General features: G+C 29.5%; 1 protein-coding gene across 2 annotated transcripts; it reads right to left on the minus strand.

The window, feature by feature from the left end:
• Positions 1 to 2,084: 2,084 nt before the first annotated feature.
• LOC145181012 (protein virilizer homolog) lies at positions 2,085 to 15,729 on the minus strand. Of its 2 annotated transcripts, none has more exons than XM_090077214.1 (35): positions 15,614 to 15,729; positions 15,124 to 15,230; positions 13,906 to 13,992; positions 13,451 to 13,499; positions 13,086 to 13,263; positions 12,572 to 12,945; positions 11,577 to 11,678; positions 11,235 to 11,384; positions 10,895 to 11,077; positions 10,606 to 10,796; positions 10,322 to 10,475; positions 9,920 to 10,074; positions 9,563 to 9,749; positions 9,244 to 9,451; positions 8,952 to 9,173; positions 8,758 to 8,838; positions 8,174 to 8,386; positions 7,880 to 8,086; positions 7,225 to 7,620; positions 6,515 to 6,678; positions 6,184 to 6,356; positions 5,373 to 5,908; positions 4,942 to 5,270; positions 4,732 to 4,837; positions 4,548 to 4,641; positions 4,276 to 4,345; positions 4,071 to 4,180; positions 3,915 to 3,982; positions 3,571 to 3,720; positions 3,368 to 3,495; positions 3,020 to 3,140; positions 2,862 to 2,928; positions 2,714 to 2,742; positions 2,370 to 2,499; positions 2,085 to 2,278 (listed from the first exon to the last, which is right to left on the minus strand). In XM_090077214.1, the coding sequence occupies exons 1-35, from the start codon at positions 15,668 to 15,670 to the stop codon at positions 2,218 to 2,220; spliced, it is 5,637 nt and encodes a 1,878-aa protein (XP_089933340.1). In that variant the 5' UTR covers positions 15,671 to 15,729; the 3' UTR covers positions 2,085 to 2,217. The 2 variants fall into 2 exon arrangements, with proteins under 2 accessions (XP_089933340.1, XP_089933339.1); XM_090077213.1 differs by having other exon boundaries at positions 3,020 to 3,143.
• Between the last annotated feature and the right edge of the window lie 4,608 nt (positions 15,730 to 20,337).

Genomic DNA, 20,337 nt, shown 5'->3' on the forward strand with positions numbered 1-20,337 from the left:
GAAATTCTGCCTGTGTGCTTCACCTGTCAGCTGACTGCTCATGTCATGGCATGCTATGAGTCCAAACTCCTGAACTGTTTGCTGTGGTAGTATAGTTCGTTTCGTTTTTAAGACATGTAAAATTAGGAACACATTTTTTAGCATTGTTCGATGTTGGTTGCAAATGTTTTGTACAATACTGTATATATGTGTGTGTATGTGTGTGTGTGTGTGTGTGTGTGTGTGTGTGTGTGTGTGTGTGTGTGTGTGTGTGTGTGTGTGTGTGTGTGTGTTTGAAAAGTATGACATGGCCTTTTACAAAAAGCCGGAGTAAGCACCACATCCACAAGAAGCTAGGGGGTTCCTAAATAAATTGGTCACTGATATTTTAAAGTATTTACCGTATTTAACTATATGGTGTTGTGAAATCAAGCAAGATTTTGAAAAGAAAAATGTTTTACTGTTTGCCACGCAGCCCATGTTAAACGTAAATAAATATTTATGTAGAAATGCAGTATTCAAGTTACCAAAAGTGCGTCTTAAATTTAAATTTTATGAAAAATTTTATAAAAGTTTTATAAAAATTCAACTTTTATAAAAGTTGCTGAACAAATAATATTTACACCATAACGATATACAGGCCTACCCAGCGTGCATTTGCAAGCTTGACTCAGGGCAGATAAATGCCTAGAAAAATTAAAAAATGGCTAAAAAATGTAAATAGAAAACAAAATCTCTTTAGTTTACTGTTTCAATGCAAAAATACCTTTTCAGCTGTATTTTTTTTTTTTACAATTTCGAAAGCGATAAAACAAGAAAATGCAATATGCAAAACATGCAGCAATACAAATGTTTATTCAAACCACCTCAGAGAATATTTTTTGTAAAACTTTCATACCGTGGTGTGACCTAACAAAGTCCTATGCTTTAAGAAAGTCCTAGTTTAAGAAATGACAAATTTCGTATATATAAAATAAACATTTAGAGTTAAAAAATTTATTTATTTTAACTATAACTAAATATTTAGTTAAAATGACTAAAATGTTTATTTTACACGAATTTTGTCATTTCTTAAACTAGGACTATCTTAAAGCATAGGACTTTGTTATGTCACACACGGTACGTCTATTCACAAAATCTCGTGTTGTTAAATAATTCGTCTTAACTGATATCACATTTTCTTGAGAACCCTGTAGTATAAAACAGAGCCATATTTCTAATAAGAATCCGAGACGATTAAAGGTCAGGTAAATGATTAATCATATTACCGGATTCTTCGCTGTTAAGTTCCCACAATCTTGATAAGCGTGATCAATATCAGCAGTTTGAGATATCAACTTTTAATTGCAATAAAAGTTTGGCATTTTCAACGTTTAACTTTTCAATAATATTTTAATCTGTTATGAGATTAGTTCCACAAAAACTTTCCCTAAACTTACTAAATGGTTAATTAATTGATAATAATGATAATTGATAAATATTTCAACAAATGTTTACACAATCTCACTGAACCATAACAGGTATGCTAAAGTGAAATTTTCCAGTGTCTATAGTGAAATACTTCATTCTGTCTCACTTCTCATTTGCAGAGCCATATCTAAGAATTCTGTTAAAAACTCTGAACTCAAATCGAGTTTGTCAGAAAATCTTTTTCAAGATCAATAAGCATGTCGCCTTATATTTCTTTAGCGCTAACAATTTTCCAAAAATTATTCACTTTTTATAACAAATATATATATTTTTTCATATTTGATTTTTGAATAGCTTTTAACAGTAGCTATAGTTTCATCACAAACACTATCAAAACAATTTTTTTAAATCTCCCTGAAGGGAGCTTTTAGAAATTTTTAAGAAAACAATTTTAAACTCATCACAGAAGTCTATTACAAAATTGTCACTTGTGGAAACATAGATGCACTTCATACATTTCAATAACAATAACAATATCGAAAACTTTTAGTAGAGAAACTTCGAATTGGTATCTGATGCAACACCATTGCTTTAAAGAAGTTTCCTTCTCTGAGCTTCATTTTCTGATTACACACCGCTCTATAAATATCCTACAAATTCCACGTTTTAATTAGAAAATTATTCTAGACTGGGTATTTAAATTTGCGTCAATTATTTCTTTCGAAACAAAAAAATTTGAAAAGACTATACTACTAAGTGTAAAAGAACTTCAAATAAATAAAATAAAAGTTCACGACAGAGAAATTAGTAATTTAAATTTAAAAGATGCTATCGAGTAAACGTTCTTTGATGCCTATTCCCGCGATTATTACGATGTCCAGCAAAAAACCTAAGAAAAAATTTTTCAAAAAACGAATAAATTTCAAACACGAAAAGAGAGAGAAAAAAAGAAGTGTAAATATCTAAATAAATCTTTCTACCGTTCGTCCTCTTTTGCTTTCGGGGCAGCCCAATAGCCTCCACTGCCACCCCCACTACCACCGCTACTATTACTGCCGCCTCCTCCTCCACCACCTCGAGCTGAAGAACGATATGTTCCGTCGCGTGTGCCTAGATATAGAAAAGCGTTAGACGTAATTAAAAACCAAAAGTTTGAAGTTACTCCCAGGAAAAAAGCTGTTTCAAAAGTGTATACGAATTCTATATAATTTTTAAAGAAGTTTCATAGGACTTCTATAGTATCCCAAACGTTTATAGGAGCTTTAAAAAACTTTTTATCCTGAGCTTAGAAAGCAAAAAGGAAATTTGGAGTTTAAAAGTTTACCACGGTAGTTGGAGTTGTGCCAGTCCGAACTATAACAACAAACAAATCAAGCATTGTACAAAAAATTAAATCAATAGTAGAATAACGTATAGAGTTCAATTCACCAAAGTATGATACAGCGCAGTATGCAAATGATAAATAAACTTACTTTGATCGATTATGAAATCTGCCATTTCCATAGTTTTGTCTGGCGTTATAATCATTATGGCGAGCACCTGCCGTAAAAGTATAAAACAAGCACCGTAAATAGCAACAAAATTTGCAGTCATCAAAGATAAAAAGGGAGTTTAGGAAAGAGCTTCATACCATCATTTGTTCTACGGAAATTATCTCCTCCAGTTGCATGCGTGCTATTCCAACGACTTTGAGTACCACTACTGCTTGAATTGTTATTTGAAAAACGTTCATTAGATGCTGGTGAGCTAGTCTGCTATTAGTAATGAAGAAGATTCACAAAACATTACTGTAGCCTAAACATTAGCATTGTATTACATCGAGCCTATGAGTATTTTCGCGAGCGTATAGCTAAGCCGAGCTTAAGTTTGTTAAACTAGGCTCACTAACATAAAGTATTTACGATTGGGTTTCACATACTTTCTTTAAATACTTGTAGGCTCATAAACATTATAGCGCTATTTTATAATCAATACTTACTTCCTGTTGAGTCATGACAGTTTGACCAGCTTTTTCCATGTTCATAAAATCATCAACATGCATAGAGGGTGGACGACTTGTATTTTGACGACGTAAACGAAAGCTATCAATATCATTAACACCACGGCCTAAATACCAAAATAAACCAAATTTTAATCGTGTTTACATTAAAGGTTTCAGGGTTTTTTATTTATCCAACAAACCTCTTCCTCTTCCACGTCCAAAACCACGCGATCCTCTTTGGAAACCTCCTCTGTTATTATATCCTGCTCGACCAAAAGATCCGCGTCCACCCCGACCTCTTCCTCTTTCGTTTCCACGATTAGCGGTATTCGGACTCGATAATGCTGAAACTGCAATATTACATAAATATAAACGCAAGACTTAATAAATTTAGTAATGTTTTGACATTACTAAATTTAGGGACATTTGCTAGATTACCAAATATGGGACATACAAAAGAGCTAAAGCGTTTTACAGTCACCACTATCATAGAGACAAAAAAGTTCAGATGTAACTGCCAAAACATGCAGAAGACAAGACTCACCATCAAGACGTAATCTTTTAGCATCATCGATATGCTGACCGGCGCGAAAAAATCCATCTCGCTTCGATCTGCAGGATAAAAAATTAAGAATGATAAATAGAATATTGGAAACAATGGAGTATGAGATAAGTGTAACTTACAGCTTATGAGTTTTACCTCTTCGAGCGTTTGACTTCAGTGGTGTCAACAAAACCTTTTTCAACTTCTTCTTTAAAATTAAATGACGGTAAAAATTTTGTTGCAATACTCAACATGTCAACTTTAACCTATAAAGTACAAAGATGATGAAATCAGAAGCTAAAAATAATAAGATAAAAATAAGCTTAAGATAATAAGATACTATGATATAGTAACAACGTACCGTGTCATTTTCTGTATCAGAATCTACATCATCGGGTGCAGGTTCATCGAACCAATCATTTGCGGTGGCCCTTTGAATTAAATAAAAAAGCAAAAGATTATTGACAGATTTAATTGATATAAAATTAATCCAGCAACAACTTTCTATCTTTAAGTTAAAACTGGAAAAAATTTTTGACAAACCTTTGGAGCAGGTAATAACTTCGCTAAGAGATATAAGCAAATACATAGGCTAAATAGCTGAATAATAAAAGTGAAATTTCATCAACTAACCTCTCATCATCAACATTATTCATTAGAAGACATGTCATTCGTGTGTTAAATTGAACTTGCAAAGAATCAGGAGGGAAAAGTTCATACGGCTTATCTGTAACAGTTAAAAAAATAAATAAATAAAATTTTTAAATTTTAAAACAAACATAAAAAAACTTAGAAAAACCATTCAATTTGAACACACATTCATCTTTTTGAGTATCTTGATCTCCGGCAGCTATTAATATCATTCGAAAAGTGGTAATAACTTCGATAAGAGATATAAGCTCTTCATCGTCTTTACTTTCTTCCTGATTAATAAAAAGAAAAAAAGAAAAAAAAAGAAAAGAAAAATGTGCAGGATTTAAGTAAAATTATGGTATTAAAACCTTGTGGTGAAAAATAAGAGAAATACCTCAATAATCTTTTCAAGTTTAGTCATTGGATGCTCGCTTGTATTTTTATCATCAAGCTTGAAAATTTTCTTTAACAGACTTGCGCTGACCACAATGTTCCTCTTCAAAGGGAAATCTTTTTTACATTCAGCACTTTCAGTATTCTCGACCAGTTCAGATTTTTCTGTTTTCGTTTCTTCACCATCAGGCTTTAAATAATCTTCAGGACTGTTTGTATTTATAAGATTAAGAAAACCAAAGAAACTAGATATCGCATTATAGACAAGACTGTCGACTTTATTTTTAACTTCTGGTATTAGACGACTTAAGAACATGTTCAAACAATCTCCTATAAACAAAATTTTAAGAAACAGCAGAAGTATATTTTTATAAAATGTATTAACATAGTGTGATCTGAGCTTTAACAGAACAAACATGATTAACTTTTTACCTTTCTTTATTAAATAATTAATTAAAATATTCATCCCAAAGTCATGATCTGTCAGCGATTCTAGAATATTCAGCGAGCGCATCACAACAGGAATCGGGTATTTATCATCATTCAAAGTTGCAAAGAGTAATTCAACAATTGCTTTTGTATTTGCCTCATCAAGCAAATTATTGGAGAGATGACCCATAGTAATAACTCCATCAAAGTCATCAAGGCAGACTTCATGATCACATATAGACTGAAACAAGGGAAGTAGGCTGTTGCCAAGATAATTAAAATCATATTCTTTATCTAGTACACTAATAAGCTTTGTAATGAAGTCAGGAAACTCAGTTACACCATCTTGAGTAGTTGAAAGTAGATTTAAAAAAGCAGCTTTACCACCAGGTTGAGTAACAAGATAAGAGAGAAGGGAAAAAGCATTATATATTATGCTTGGTAAAAACTTTTTTTTTATTCCATTTCCTTCAACAGAAGGCTCTTCAGATTCTTTTTTGCTCTTGTTTATGCCTTCATCAACCATTTCACAAAGTGTTCTAAAAAAATAATGTATTTATGTTAAAATGCATTTTAATTCAATCTACTTTGTAAAGCAGTTTACTCTGTAAAAACAGTGGAGGCTTACAAGAATATTTTTTGAATAGGATGAGATGATATATAGCTATAGATGATGCATAATCAGAGATGTTACATATTAAAAGATAAGAGAATTTTTTTATATTATTTTACAGCATTTTTTTTTTTAACATTTCATAAGCATATAGATAAACAAAAATGAAACAACTTTATGAATAACAGATTTCCAAGTAACCTGATAACAATTCCAGACACAGAGGAACCCAAATCTATTAGTTGACAGAGTGATCGACGCAAATAGTACTGCAGTACAGTGCAACAGGAACCAACCACTGTTTTAATAACAGTTTTTAACTCAGATCCAAGACAACTGAAATTAACCAATGCAAGGTACCGGCAACTCATTACCTTAACCACACAAGTTAACAATGTTAATTAATACTTAAGGAGAAGATTTTTTATAAAAGAAACAATATTCATATAAATAAAAATATCAAAATTTACTTTCAACAATCATTAGAAATCAAAATAGGATTAGGAAAAAGATAATATCAAATTGTTAATACTTTTGCCAACTCATCTCGCTGGAGATCAAATAGTGAATGTATAGGAAGTGGAGTAGGAAGAAGTTCAGAGAGAAGAACCAATCCTGTTATAAAGTTTTCTGGTCTTACAATCAGAAAAGTCAAAAGTTCCTTTAATAAAATATACCATGTGCTTTTCTTTACGTCTAGAAAAAAATTTGAATAAAAAAATAATAATAGTGAAGAAAAACAAAACAAAACTATTGACAATAATTTAAAGATGAAGTTAAACAAGGAGAAAAATACTTCTAAAAAGTTCTTTTACTGCTTTCTATTTATAAACAACTTTTTTCACATTTAGAATTTTCTTTACTGAGACTTATGTTCTCATTTATCTTATAACTAATTTATTAACAATAATAATAAAAAAAAAAGAACTGAAAAAGTAACTAATAAAAAAAAGTCAAGAAAATTTTTTTCAAAAATCTTGTTTAACAAATTACTATACACTTTATAATTTCATTTAAGATATTCAATTGGAGGGTACCAACTGCAGAGTATCAGCTGTTACAAAATTTCTTAATGTTAAAATATTATTGTTATTTTTTACAAATTTAAAATTATATACCTTTTTCTTTTTTGCTAATTTTGTAATAATAAGAGTTCCATAAACACCAGAAAAAAAAATTTAAGACTAAGAGAAAAAAAAAACAAAACAAAAAAAACAAAAAAACAAAAAAAAATAGAATTACCATCCTCAGATTCAGGGGCCTTGTCAGTTCCTTGTAAAAATAAAATTAATAAACTGATTATTTCTTCTTGCATTTTAACTAGCATTGTTGAAAACAAGCCGACAGGTGGTTTTGAGCATAATATTTTGTGTAGAACAAACAACTCTTGAATCAGACGACTATCTTTAAAACAAAAGGATGTCATTAATAAATGTCTTAACAAAACTTTAGTTAATCCCAGCATGTAGTTTGCAATATTAACCAGTATGAAGCAATTCTCATTTGAAAATGATTGATTTTGCTTCCAAGGAAGAAGCAGCTGTTCATTAACTTTGTGGAAAGTGAGAATGAATATTTCCATGGCGTTGGATGAAAACATTTCAATTACATTTAACCTTCCTTGTAAGTCAATTTGATCTATAAACAGGATAATAGTGAATAATAGTAATAATGATAAAAACATAAAACTTCGATAACTCACAAAACAAAACAAAAAAAATAGAAAAAACTTTTATGATTTAAAAACCAAAGTAATAAACTTTAGTAAACTATATAACTCTGTTAAAAAAATAATTATCTCTGGTCAAAAATTTTTTTATAAATTGTTTTTATAAATCATAGTACCAATTTTTACCAAATAAAGAATATCTTTTAGTATTTCAAGTTCTAATCCTACCCTTTTCATTTTCCTTATTTTGAACAAGGTCATAAAGAATCCGCATAGCAATAAGCACACTTCTAGAACTCCCTGTGCTTAACTTCATCTCATCCAACTCTGATTTTACAAACTCAATCAGAGGTGCAACAGCATGGATGTCAAAACTTTCAATCTTCTCCAAAGGAGCAATGAAGTGATGGATATCTTCATGTGTGTTGTCATTTTCTTAAAAAGGAATACTAATTTGAATATCAAACAAATAATAAAAAAAAGTTTAAAAAAAAAAATTCTTCAAGAAAAAAAACAACTTACCTTTCTTTGGAATAGACAACAATTTTTTTTTAAATGTCCTTAACCAATCAACTTCATAGGAATATTGTAAAGTTATGTTCAACAAAACAGCAGAATATCGACTAGACACAGACTTTTTTATCTTAGTTTCAAAATTATCGCCACCAGTGAGAAAAGGAAGGAGACAATTAACATTAGAGTTAAAAGAAAGAACAGAAGATACAGATTCTCGACCTGTAGAAAAACAAGGAACAAAAAATATTATACATACATTACATACATTACATACATATATATATATATATATATATATATACACACACACACACACACACACACACACACACACACACACACACACACACACACACACACACACACACACACACACACACACACACACACACACATATATATGGTGGTTTAAATCTACACTATAAAAACATCTGATCTCAATAAAAAAACAAGGAGTTCATAAAATTACTTTAGAGGATGAGATTACAGCATATACTAACTTTGTTTACTTTAGTCTTTCAAATGATGTAAAACTCTTTAGTAAATGTTAAACAAATTTGGCCTAAAAACATATAACTTTTAAATCATACCTACAGAAGAAAACGTCATTGAATACAGTGTATGAAGTGCTGATATATGATCTGAACTATCCATGTTTTGAACCTCTAAATCTGTAAAATTTAATCACATAATGATACAAAAATACAAATAATATTTACAAATTAGAATTATTGAACTCTTATTGAACTGTATAAATACTATATACCTGTTTTTAAAACACTACCTGTGACTGCAGTTTGCAAAATTTTGTCAACACATTGAAGTGCCTGTAGGTGATATACAAGCAGCAATCCTAAATGATGTGGCATACATCCTTCTGCTGTATTAATGTTCATCCGATATTGTTTTAATGTAGGCATATAACTTAAATCACCACCATCATCTGACAACAGAGCACGAATCAAAGCATTGCAGATGTTAGGCTGAGAAGCCAAAAGAAGTAGGCCTGTAAAAAATATTGTTTTATTAAAAATTTCAAAAGTTAGTTAATAGATAATTAAAAGTATGACAAAAACCTTTGTTTGAAGATATGAGAAGAAATATTAAATCTCTTATGGCTGCGTAAAGTTCTGTTTCACAGAAGAGTGGTGATGAAGCAAGCACCAAAATTGATTCAAGAAAACGACGACGCTGTAAAAGATGGACAATTGTTGGGTAACAATCCTGTGAGTTTATATCATGAAGGCGAGCTGTTGTTGGAAATGACTGTAGACTAGGCTGTCTCTAAATTAAAAAATGACAATTTTTGCAAAGACTAAAACTTAATTTTAGCTAAACTTATGAACATAATGCAATCAAATAATATAAAATAAACAACTTCTTTCAATGGCTTACAATAATTGAATTTCCATTTTCCAGAACCTCATGGATAGTGGAAAGGACAGCTAACAAATCACTCATATCCTTATTACTGATATTAACATCAACTGTAAACTTTTTGATTGAGTTTTCAGAATCCATTGTATCTTGTTTCAACTCACTTTCATCTTTAGACAATGGCTGAGGTTGACTTTTAGCAACTCTTAAAAATAGAAAGATAGCATAAGATAAAAATACAATTATTTACATTTTCACAAAAGACAGATATAAAATAAATAGACTAGATGTAAAAAATACATAAGCACAAAAGCGTAAGTAGATGTTTTATTTGTTATTGATTTAAATAGATGTTTTATTTATTAAATTTCAGACCTTGCAGTAATAGCTTGTAGTTTTGCAGCAGCTTCATAGAAATGAGCTTTTTGTAGCAAAGGTTTAATAGCAGCTATCACACGTGCATTTTTTTGATCAATAAAGTAGTTTATTAAACGACCATATATATTCAGTTTTTCAGAACTTGATGATGACTGATTAGTGTAAAAAAAAGAAAAATCTTAGATGCAAAAAGATCTTCATTCTAAAAATTTAGTCTACTATTTGAATCATAAAAAAAAATGTCCTAAAAAATGTTTAGTTACTCATAACATAGAACACAACTCAAAATCCAGAAATAGTTAGAATTCTGAAAAGATTGCTTTTAAACATTGAAAACTATTAAATGCAATATTAATAGTTTACAAGATAATGAAAAAGAAATCATCTTATATCAATAACCTCCAAACTCCAACCAAGCATCATCTCCATCCCATACACAGTGCTTGTAGTGGCATCAAGAGCTTTTAAAACAATCAACTTCATGGATGAAGCCATATGGCTTTGATATAATAAGTCAAGCAACTTTTCTTGAACATCACAATCTAATAGAAGTCTAAAAAGATGGTCCCCCCCAAAATAAAAAGATTAAGTAATAACTACCAATATTCAGAAAAAGATCAACCCTGAAAAAAATTTATCAATAATTTCTGATATTCAGAAAAAGAAAAAAGAAAAGTTAAAACCTTTGATATTCTTCACAACATTCAGCAAGAAGACATGTTAACTTAATGCCAGCTTTTAAGAAGCGGATATTCACTGCCAGAGGTAGTGCAAGAGCACGATCCATACTTAGGGCAAAAACTGCCCATTCAGTGATAATAGAAAGAAAATGCTTTTCTTTGATTTTTTGAGATGGCTGAGAATGTAGGTAAGCCTTAAATATTTTAACGAAGATGTAAAAATAATCTACAAGAACATCAATTAGAGGTAAAAAAAAGACCAGCTTATCTTGCATAATTTCTAAATACTAACCATCGCTATTGGCACAATGTTAGGTAGTTCTTCAAGCATAGTGACCCATTTTGCATCTCGCTCAGCCTCACTATCAGACACTACAAAGTCTTGCAACTGCTTAACTTGAAACGGCTCAGTTTGAGTCTCTTTGAAAGATTTAACTAGGCGCTCAAACTCACTATCAACACATGGATTTATGAACTAAATCAAATTAAACTTACAAAAAACCTTTGGAAATTGAAAAAACAAAAAAAAATGTTGAATTTGCTAATATTACAATAAGCAAAAAATTTTAGTACTATTTTTTCTTTTTGCTTTGAAATGGAATTGTAAACAATTTGCTTAAAATGCTTATTACTTGTAAAGGAGCAAGAGAGCACTGATATGGGTTGAAGCTGAGAGTAACAGAGACCCATGTTTCATCATTATCAAAATCTCCTTGCATTTCATCAAAATCAAAATCTTCTAGCATCACATCTTCATCACTTTCAATGTCTTCATAAGCAATCTGTGAAATAAAAAAATAAATTTTGTTGGGATTGTTGTTTTAAAGCTATAATTTTAATTGTTATAGACCATAAATTTTAAATTTTTTTTTGCCATTTATACAAATTTTTAAATCTTTAGAAATTTAAAGCAATTAAATTCTACTTTGTAAATAATAAATTATACTAAATTTAAAGAATAGATATGACTTTACCTGTGCATTTTTCTTTGCTATTTCCTCTGGTTGATTTTCAAAAAATTCATTTTCAGGGCTCAATGGTTCAAACAATTCATCTGATGGTATACTTGTCTGTTGCTTAAAAATTGAAAAAATGTAGTTTTTTCAAAAATGTAATATACTCAGTGTAAAACTTATTTTGAACTATTCAATTGTTATCTGTATTATTGATTACCATTTCAGATTGGCCGATAAATAAAATACTTTTGGTGAAGCATTTCTTTAAAAACCTTATTTTTTTTAAATGACCTAAAGCAATAGATCCGCTATTTATTGTCCACAAAGCTAATTTCAATGTTAAAACATCTACCTTCAATATTATTAGATAACTCGCTAATATTCTAAATAACCCTACAGTTGGTTTAAAATATGCAACCGTTTTGAGAGACTGATATAAAATAATTGAGAATAGTGTAAATATTCTTGCAGAACATTTTTTTACTCTACAACTTAAATTCTTTTTTACTTTAAGTATTGTAAATTAAACGAATTAATTTTTTTGCAAACCATGTTTTTAGTTATGAGCATCAATCTTGAAAAAACTATTTTTGGATTTTTGACCATAAAAGAAATAGAAAAACAGCTAAAATGACCACTTCAGTAGAATATATATTTTAAAAATTATTAGCAAGAATTTTATCCAGAAATCAGAATACTGGACACAGTGTTATAGACATAAGCTTATTGAAATATGGACTTAACTTTTTCTCAAAGGTTGTTCTTTGTAAATTTTCTGTTGATTATGTATCAAACTTTCTGTAGATTACAAATATGGTATTTAAAATTGATTTGAGTGAAATTAAATTTTTGATACTATTTCAATGCAAAAAATTAAACTCATTGTTTTTATAGAATTTTTGTAAAAATAATTTTTTAAACCAATAACAACTCAGTTTCTTAAATTGGATTAATGAAAAATTCAAATGTAAGTAAAAATATTAAGTAACTATAAAACTATTTAAATTAAAAACCTGATCTGCAGGATACTGCTGCTCTTCCCTTCTAACTCGCTTATCATCAAACCTATCATGGACATCTCTGATATGATAGCTATTATCATTGCGATATTCAAAATAATCTCGTCGTATACCTCTTCTCTCATCTTCAAATCTATCACGTTTATCTTTGACACGCCTATCTCGCTCATCCTCTTCTCGTCTGCGATCTACTCCAAGGCGCCTGAAATCATCTCGATCTTCTCTTGGACTTTGGTTGAAACTAGGACTAAAGTTGGACAAATGATGTGGAGCAATATTAGAAGGATGAACCTCAATATTTTGGGTCTGAATATGAAGTTGTTGAAGATTAGCAATCTGGCCTAAAGCAGGGTTAACCTGGGTAATCCCTAAATGAGAAAAAAATTGGTTAATGATGCGTCACTTTCAAAAACAATGCAAAAAACACAAATCAACTTTAAATCATTTCAACAATAACTTTGAAAAAATACTTTTAAAATGATACAAATATAACATCATAAAAATGAACCGGGTTGTAAGGCTCCCAACAGATGGTTGTCAATTGTTAGTGGTATAGCTCTGGGTATTTCTATTTGAGGAGGTGGTGGAACTTGCAGCTGGTCTTGTTGAAAATGAGCAAACGTGCCATATATACACATGGTTAATCTTTTATACCAGCTTTGAACCAAAGCAAAGTTTGTAGCAATCTAAACAAAATTTTTGTAAAAATTTTGTTTACTTAGTTTTTAAATACATTTGCAATTATAAAATTTAAAACCTATCAAAAATTATAATAATAATAAAAAAAAAAAAAAAATTGCAAACAGATTAAGATTTGTGATCATTAAATTTCAATTCTTATACAACTGCTAAATTAATTATTTTAAAAACTACCTTTGAATGAATGATTAGTTGTATGCTTTTACCTTCCTCATAATCCAACCTGAAAGTTGACAATAGAGTCTATAATTAAACAAAAAACATTTTTCAACAGGTTTCATAGATAATTGCATGTAAAACAATCTAGTGAAAACTACAAAAGTTATTTGTGTCGCTTTCATTAGCATGTATATATTATCTATTACAATAACTACTAACTTATTTAAATGAGGCTAGAGGTCTACAGTTTTGAATTTGTATGTATCTTATTTGAACACTCTTAACAAAAAATCAAAGATCTCCAAATTGATATTGTTCATCAAATGTTGTGTATGTTTATCAAAACATACACAATAGTTTACAAAACATAACATATTTGGTAATCAAAATATATTTGATTAAAATATGGCATTAAAAACTAAAATTTTAAACATGATAAAATTACTGCTACTAATGAAATATGTGCTTACACTCCAAGACGTTCAAAAACTGTAGCATTAGGCTTTAAAAGATTTCTCGCAAATATTTCAAGCTTAAATGATGATGGAGTAGTTTCACTAGAAAAAAGAAAAACTTAATAATAGATTTTATGCTAAAAACAAGTTTCAATTTATTGAAAATAATACAAGTTATAATAAAACTAAAACTTGAACAAAAATATTAAAATAAATCTTCCACATTTGAAAATGTAACAGTGAATACAGTATACAGGGATTTTTCAATAAATTAACTTAAATTACTAAAATATTTACTTATCATTTTTTAATGATAAATGTTTTGGTAATTTAAGTTGGGCTTTAGAAACTCTTGAGTTGTTTTCTGTGTATAACTTATAACTATAAAACATTTTTTCATTATTCAAACAAAATTTTATTGATTATCATTAGGACAATATATAGAAAAAAACTTTCTAAAAACTCAGCTATGAGTGACTTTCTATAAAATTTCCTATTTTTTGTAATACAATAAAATTTTCACATGTACCAGATACTTACAACTAAATTCAATATTCATTTCTTTTGACAGGCATTTCATTTGCTTTCTTTGAAATTCATGTAACTCTTTCAGCACACAAACTTAAAATCTTAAATTACGCAACTCTTTACTTTATTGTTTAAAAAATACACATATAATCTCAGATGGACAAATTTAGATTTACACAAGTTCTAATACTCGATCATTTAAGTTTGTTCAAATGGTTTTAAAGAAAAGTAGCATATCCATAAAAAAAAAGACATGCTAAAATTTAAACATTTAATCCCAGAAAAAATTATTTACTTTTTCAAGCCCTGGGCTTATATTAAAAATTTCAAACATCTTAAAAATAAATTAATATTAACTGTTTAACACTTACATAATATTTTTATGCAATAAGATAAATGTTAAAATAAATTAACATGTTTGGTTAACAGATTACTTATGAACAAAGTTAACACTTTGAATAACTGAATTCTGCTGATCCATGAAGCTACAGAAAGATCCTCAAGTTTTTATGAAAACAGATGATGAAGTGAAAACACCAAAACAATTCACATTGCTTTTCTGACAGGTGACAAATTAAGATAAAAAAAGTCTACTTATTTTTTATAGGGTTTACAAAAGAACTATAAACTTTTCTTACAACTTAAAAAAAATTGTTACCAAAATTTTTATAATCCTCATTTTAAATCAGTTATTTATGAACATACCCTAATCTGTCCCTTATCTGTGGGTGAACTTTGCATCCTTGTGGAATCACTCTAATCTCAGATATAACAACTGGTTGTGCAAAACGAACAAGATCAAGCTGCATCTCCTAATTAGTGAAGCAATAATAATTGTAATGGTTAATAATAATAATAATAATAACAATAATAATAATAACAACAACAACAACAACAACAACAACAACAACAATAATAATGATAATAATGATAACATAACTATTATTAAAAGTAAAATAACAATAGTAAAATAACAGTAATAATAATTAAAATGCCCATTAAGAGAGTATTTAGTAATTACAGGTTGCATTTTTTAAAATAGTTTTTAACATTATTATAGAGTAAACTAATTGATGTAGCATTATTTACAATATGTGTAAATGACACAGAATTTATTCAGAATTAAAAAACTATATGAAAAATTTGTAACATGTACATCCACTATATATGTATAGATATATACAAATTGTCTTACTTGGTCATTGTCATGAGAAAATGTATCACAAAACAAAAGACAAACTCGTTCCTCCATTTTTCTTAAAAAATATGCTGTATATATTGTAAGTATGAATTCCACTTGCTAAATACAAAATACAATAATCAGATACACATGGTAAAAGTAAAGGTTATATATATATATATATATATATATATATATATATATATATATATATATATATATATATATATATATATATATATATATATATATATATACAAATAAATGTTAAATTCTAGTGGCTATTACTGCAAAGTAACAAATTATCTGCGTTGCTTAAAATAGTAGTTTGTATTACATAATATGCAAATAGTAGTTTTTATTATATAATATAGAAATTTATGGGGAATGTTTAAAAGAGGGTAAAGTATGCCCTGAAGGAACTTTTTGATATTACTAAAGCTAACAGTCAATGGTTATCCACTGCAGATAAAAAAAACTTTACCACCAACAATTGAAAAGCAAAAACGAAGTGGTGTACTCAACAGGTAAAGTTGCAAGTAAGGTAACTTTACCTGTTGTTTACTAATTCAGTGTACTCAACAGGTAAAGTTGCAAGTAAGGTAACTTTACCTGTTGTTTACTAATTCAGCAGTCAACTTTCACCCTTCAAAGAGATGAAAGTTGACTGCTGAATTAGTCTCAACATCAAAATAAACATATTACAATCATGTATCTAGTGCTAACAAGTTTTTAGATTGTAAATATAATGAAGATGAGAGCACTTGTCCACCAACCAGAAAATCCAATAAAAGCAAAAATGTGACCAACTTGGTGACATCTGCAGGAGACTAAAACTATTGCTTTAGGAATTGCAAGAGTTCTTGAAGAATACAATTTGAATTTAATAAAGATAATAATTGCTAATACAACCAGTGTTAACACCAGGAAAAAGAATGGAGTAGCTGTCCAACTGCACAAGTGTTTTTAAAGTAGGATATCAACAAACCATAATTTATCAGTTGTTAGCACCACAGTCTGGACAGAATTTTCTGTGTGGTGATGGATGAAGAACTTGCTGGTAGCACCAAGTTATTGAACACCAAGTATCCATTTTTACTTGAATTTTTTATGAAGTATGGGAACGTAAAGAAGAGTTTGTGAACGGAACAGGACAAATTTTTGAGAAATCAGGTTTGGAGAGATGACATGAAGTTTTTGTCCATCTAACATGAGTGTTCAGATTCTTTGAGGAAAATGAACGTTTCCCACCGATTAACTTTCAGAAAATTCCTAACATCAGTAATGCAAGGTGGAACTTAAGAGTCATTCTAGCCATTCTAGGTTGAGTTTGGAGAAGGCTTTCAGATTCAATTTGTATAATTGAGGAGGCTATTGGTTTACCGATCAGATGTACAATGAATATAACTTTAAGAACTTGTCAGAAACATTACATCCAGAGTAAATTGTACACGTATTTGTGATCATTTGTGATCTCTGCTGTTTTATACATGCTCATTACGTAATACAAACAACATATGCAAACTGTATTTCTTATTTTCGGAGTGACTTTTTCTAAACAAATATTGAAATGACGATTCATTTCGTTCTTTTTTTTTTTTTTTTTTTTTTACGCAAAAGTTTATAAACTAAGCTTCAGAAATATTAGGTTGTAGAAATGTTATAACCCTATAAACTATATTTAAATGATCGCGAAGACTCGTTTTAAGTTTTATCTTAGTTCAGATAAATTTAGTCCTTGTGGTAAGGAAACTTGTGCTTTTTTTTACGGCTAAAGATGTCGTGTAAATACCCTTATATATGTTCCTTGAACAAATAAAACGTAATTTTGCTGCAGTTGGCTGTAAAAACAACCTTTCACTTCAGTAATTTATGACCAAATATATTAGGTGCTAACTTTTTTTAAGTGTTTATGAAATTTTTTGTTTATTCAAATGTAGCATTTAAAGAAGTTAGTGATTAGTTTCTTGACAAAATTATCAAAAGATCACAAAGAAAAGAGAAAAAAAGTTTATCTATGTTTTCATAAGGATAATCCATGAACTGTTCTTCTTTTTCTATCAAAATTATAATTACACAGAGATTAGATTATGTAAGGCTAAATATTTAAGATCAAATTTCTAATAAAAGCTTAGGTTTTGCCTGGTTTTTCCTCTCGTTCTTAAAGTCTATTATCTCTTTATTCAAATGTAGCATTTAAAGAAGTTAGTGATTAGTTTCTTGACAAAATTATCAAAAGATCACAAAGAAAAGAGAAAAAAAGTTTATCTATGTTTTCATAAGGATAATCCATGAACTGTTCTTCTTTTTCTATCAAAATTATAATTACACAGAGATTAGATTATGTAAGGCTAAATATTTAAGATCAAATTTCTAATAAAAGCTTAGGTTTTGCCTGGTTTTTCCTCTCGTTCTTAAAGTCTATTATCTCTGTATTATCATGAAGGATAATACAGAGGGAAAAACAGAAAAAGTAAGTAATTTTCAATTTCAAATTTATCAAAGGAAGAAAATACAGAGGAGAAATCAAACGAAAAAAAGTTCAGCTGAACTTTTTATTTTTCCCGGGTGATAGAGAAAAACTGAAAACAGAGTTTAAATAGCACTAAAGGCTGCAGATCACCCTCCTTATAAAATTTATATAACAATAGAGAAAAAACGAAAATTTTGTTTATGAATATCAAATACTTAGACTGATTTTAAAAGAGAAGATGGGAAGGAGTGAGCCACTTCTTTTTAAACGGTTTTAGCAATTAAACAAAAAGTGAAGAAAAAAATAAGATAAAGAGTCCAAGGCACTTTGGTGTATTGTTTCTCTAATTGTTATAAAAGAAATCTCGAAATATCTCCAGATTTTTATAGACTAAAACAATAATACACGTATACTTACTTATTCACTCCTATCCATGTATGGGCATAACATTTTATACTAAACCCTAGAGAATTCTGAAAATGTATAAAAGTTGTACAACTACGGATAAGCGGTTGAAGAGAAAAAAAAATAAAGAAATATATAACTATAAAGGAAATGCAGTAGTCTTGATTACAAGCCATTTCGACAGTATGAGACCCATGGCAAAAATGATTGAAAATTTTGATGGATCTAACGATGTGGTAGCATGTCTGAAAAAAGTTAAACTGGTTGGAGAGCTACAAAAGATGATCTGCCTTTAATAATTCCGTTATTTCTCGAAGGTAGTGCATTTGCCTTATATGAGCAACTTAGCTAAAAAAAGAAAACCTCCGCCACGGATATTGAAAAAGTCTTATGGATTGTATTTGCAGTGAATAGTTTCAAAACCTACGAGCTGTTCAGGGATCGGAGATGGAACGAAGACAAATCCACCGATGTTTACATGGCCAGTTTGTGCCAATTTATGAGGCTGTCAAAAGCTGAAAATGAAGTGATACTTTAAAGCAGTTACGAGCTCAAGTAACAATATATGGGATCAATTTGGAGGATATGTTAAAGCACGCAAGAGTGCTTTTGTTAGAACCAAATAAAGAGGAATGTGTTTCAGCAGTAATCTCTGGAATTTAAAAAATTATTATTAGATCATCTTCATCCTTTAATGGTTTTAACTGCTGTAACTACGGTAAGGCTGGACATGTTGCTCGAAACTAAATTTCTAAGAAACAAAATGTTCATGGGAGAATAAGATGTTTTTGGTGTAAAAAAAACTGGCCGTATTGCAGGATTTTTTTCATCGCAACAAGTGGGGAATTGCCAGCTCCAGCTGTTCCCCTGAGCTACTAATGGCACTTCCAATATGCATTGTGCATGTGATCAACTTTGTAGGAAAAGCAATGTTCGAAAGTGAATGTACCCGAACCATTATTTCAAGAAAAATGGCTCCGAAGGCAAATGTCCACATCAAAAGAAACGAACTCAAGGTATTGGCTATAATAGCTGGGAAACAACTACAGGCATCAGTAATGATTTTAAAAAGCGTTCTCAAAGCTATTGATATTTTTATTGGTATGGATCTTGCTAGTCTATAAGGTAGAGTGCACTATACAGTATAGTACAGTTTAATACAATATAGTACAGTATAGTACAGTATAGTACAGTATAGTACAGTATAGTACAGTATAGTACAGTATAGTACAGTATAGTACAGTATAGTACAGTATAGTACAGTATAGTACAGTATAGTACAGTATAGTACAGTATAGTACAGTATAGTACAGTATAGTACAGTATAGTACAGTATAGTACAGTATAGTACAGTATAGTACAGTATAGTACAGTATAGTACAGTATAGTATAGTATAGTACAGTATAGTACAGTATAGTACAGTATAGTACAGTATAGTACAGTATAGTACAGTATAGTACAGTATAGTACAGTATAGTGCAGTATAGTACAGTATAGTGCAGTATAGTACAGTATAGTACAGTATAGTACAGTATAGTACAGTATAGTACAGTATAGTACAGTATAGTACAGTATAGTACAGTATAGTACAGTATAGTAAAGTATAGTACAGTATAGTACAGTACAGTACAGTATAGTACAGTATAGTACAGTATATTACAGTATAGTACAGTATAGTACAGCATAGTACAGTATAGTACAGCATAGTACAGTATAGTACAGTATAGGACAGTATAGTACAGTACAGTACAGCTATGCAAAAGTTTAATCGAGATGGTAATTTCAATCAAACTTTTCAACTTAAAAAAATATAAGGTAAATGAGTTTAATCAATTTTTTTTTATTTTTAAAAGAACAATT

Source organism: Hydra viridissima, unplaced genomic scaffold (assembly GCF_058129835.1).
Source record: "Hydra viridissima isolate aposymbiotic clone 2 unplaced genomic scaffold, HvirCarnegie_v1 scaffold_2, whole genome shotgun sequence".
In the NCBI taxonomy this organism is placed as follows: domain Eukaryota; kingdom Metazoa; phylum Cnidaria; class Hydrozoa; order Anthoathecata; family Hydridae; genus Hydra; species Hydra viridissima.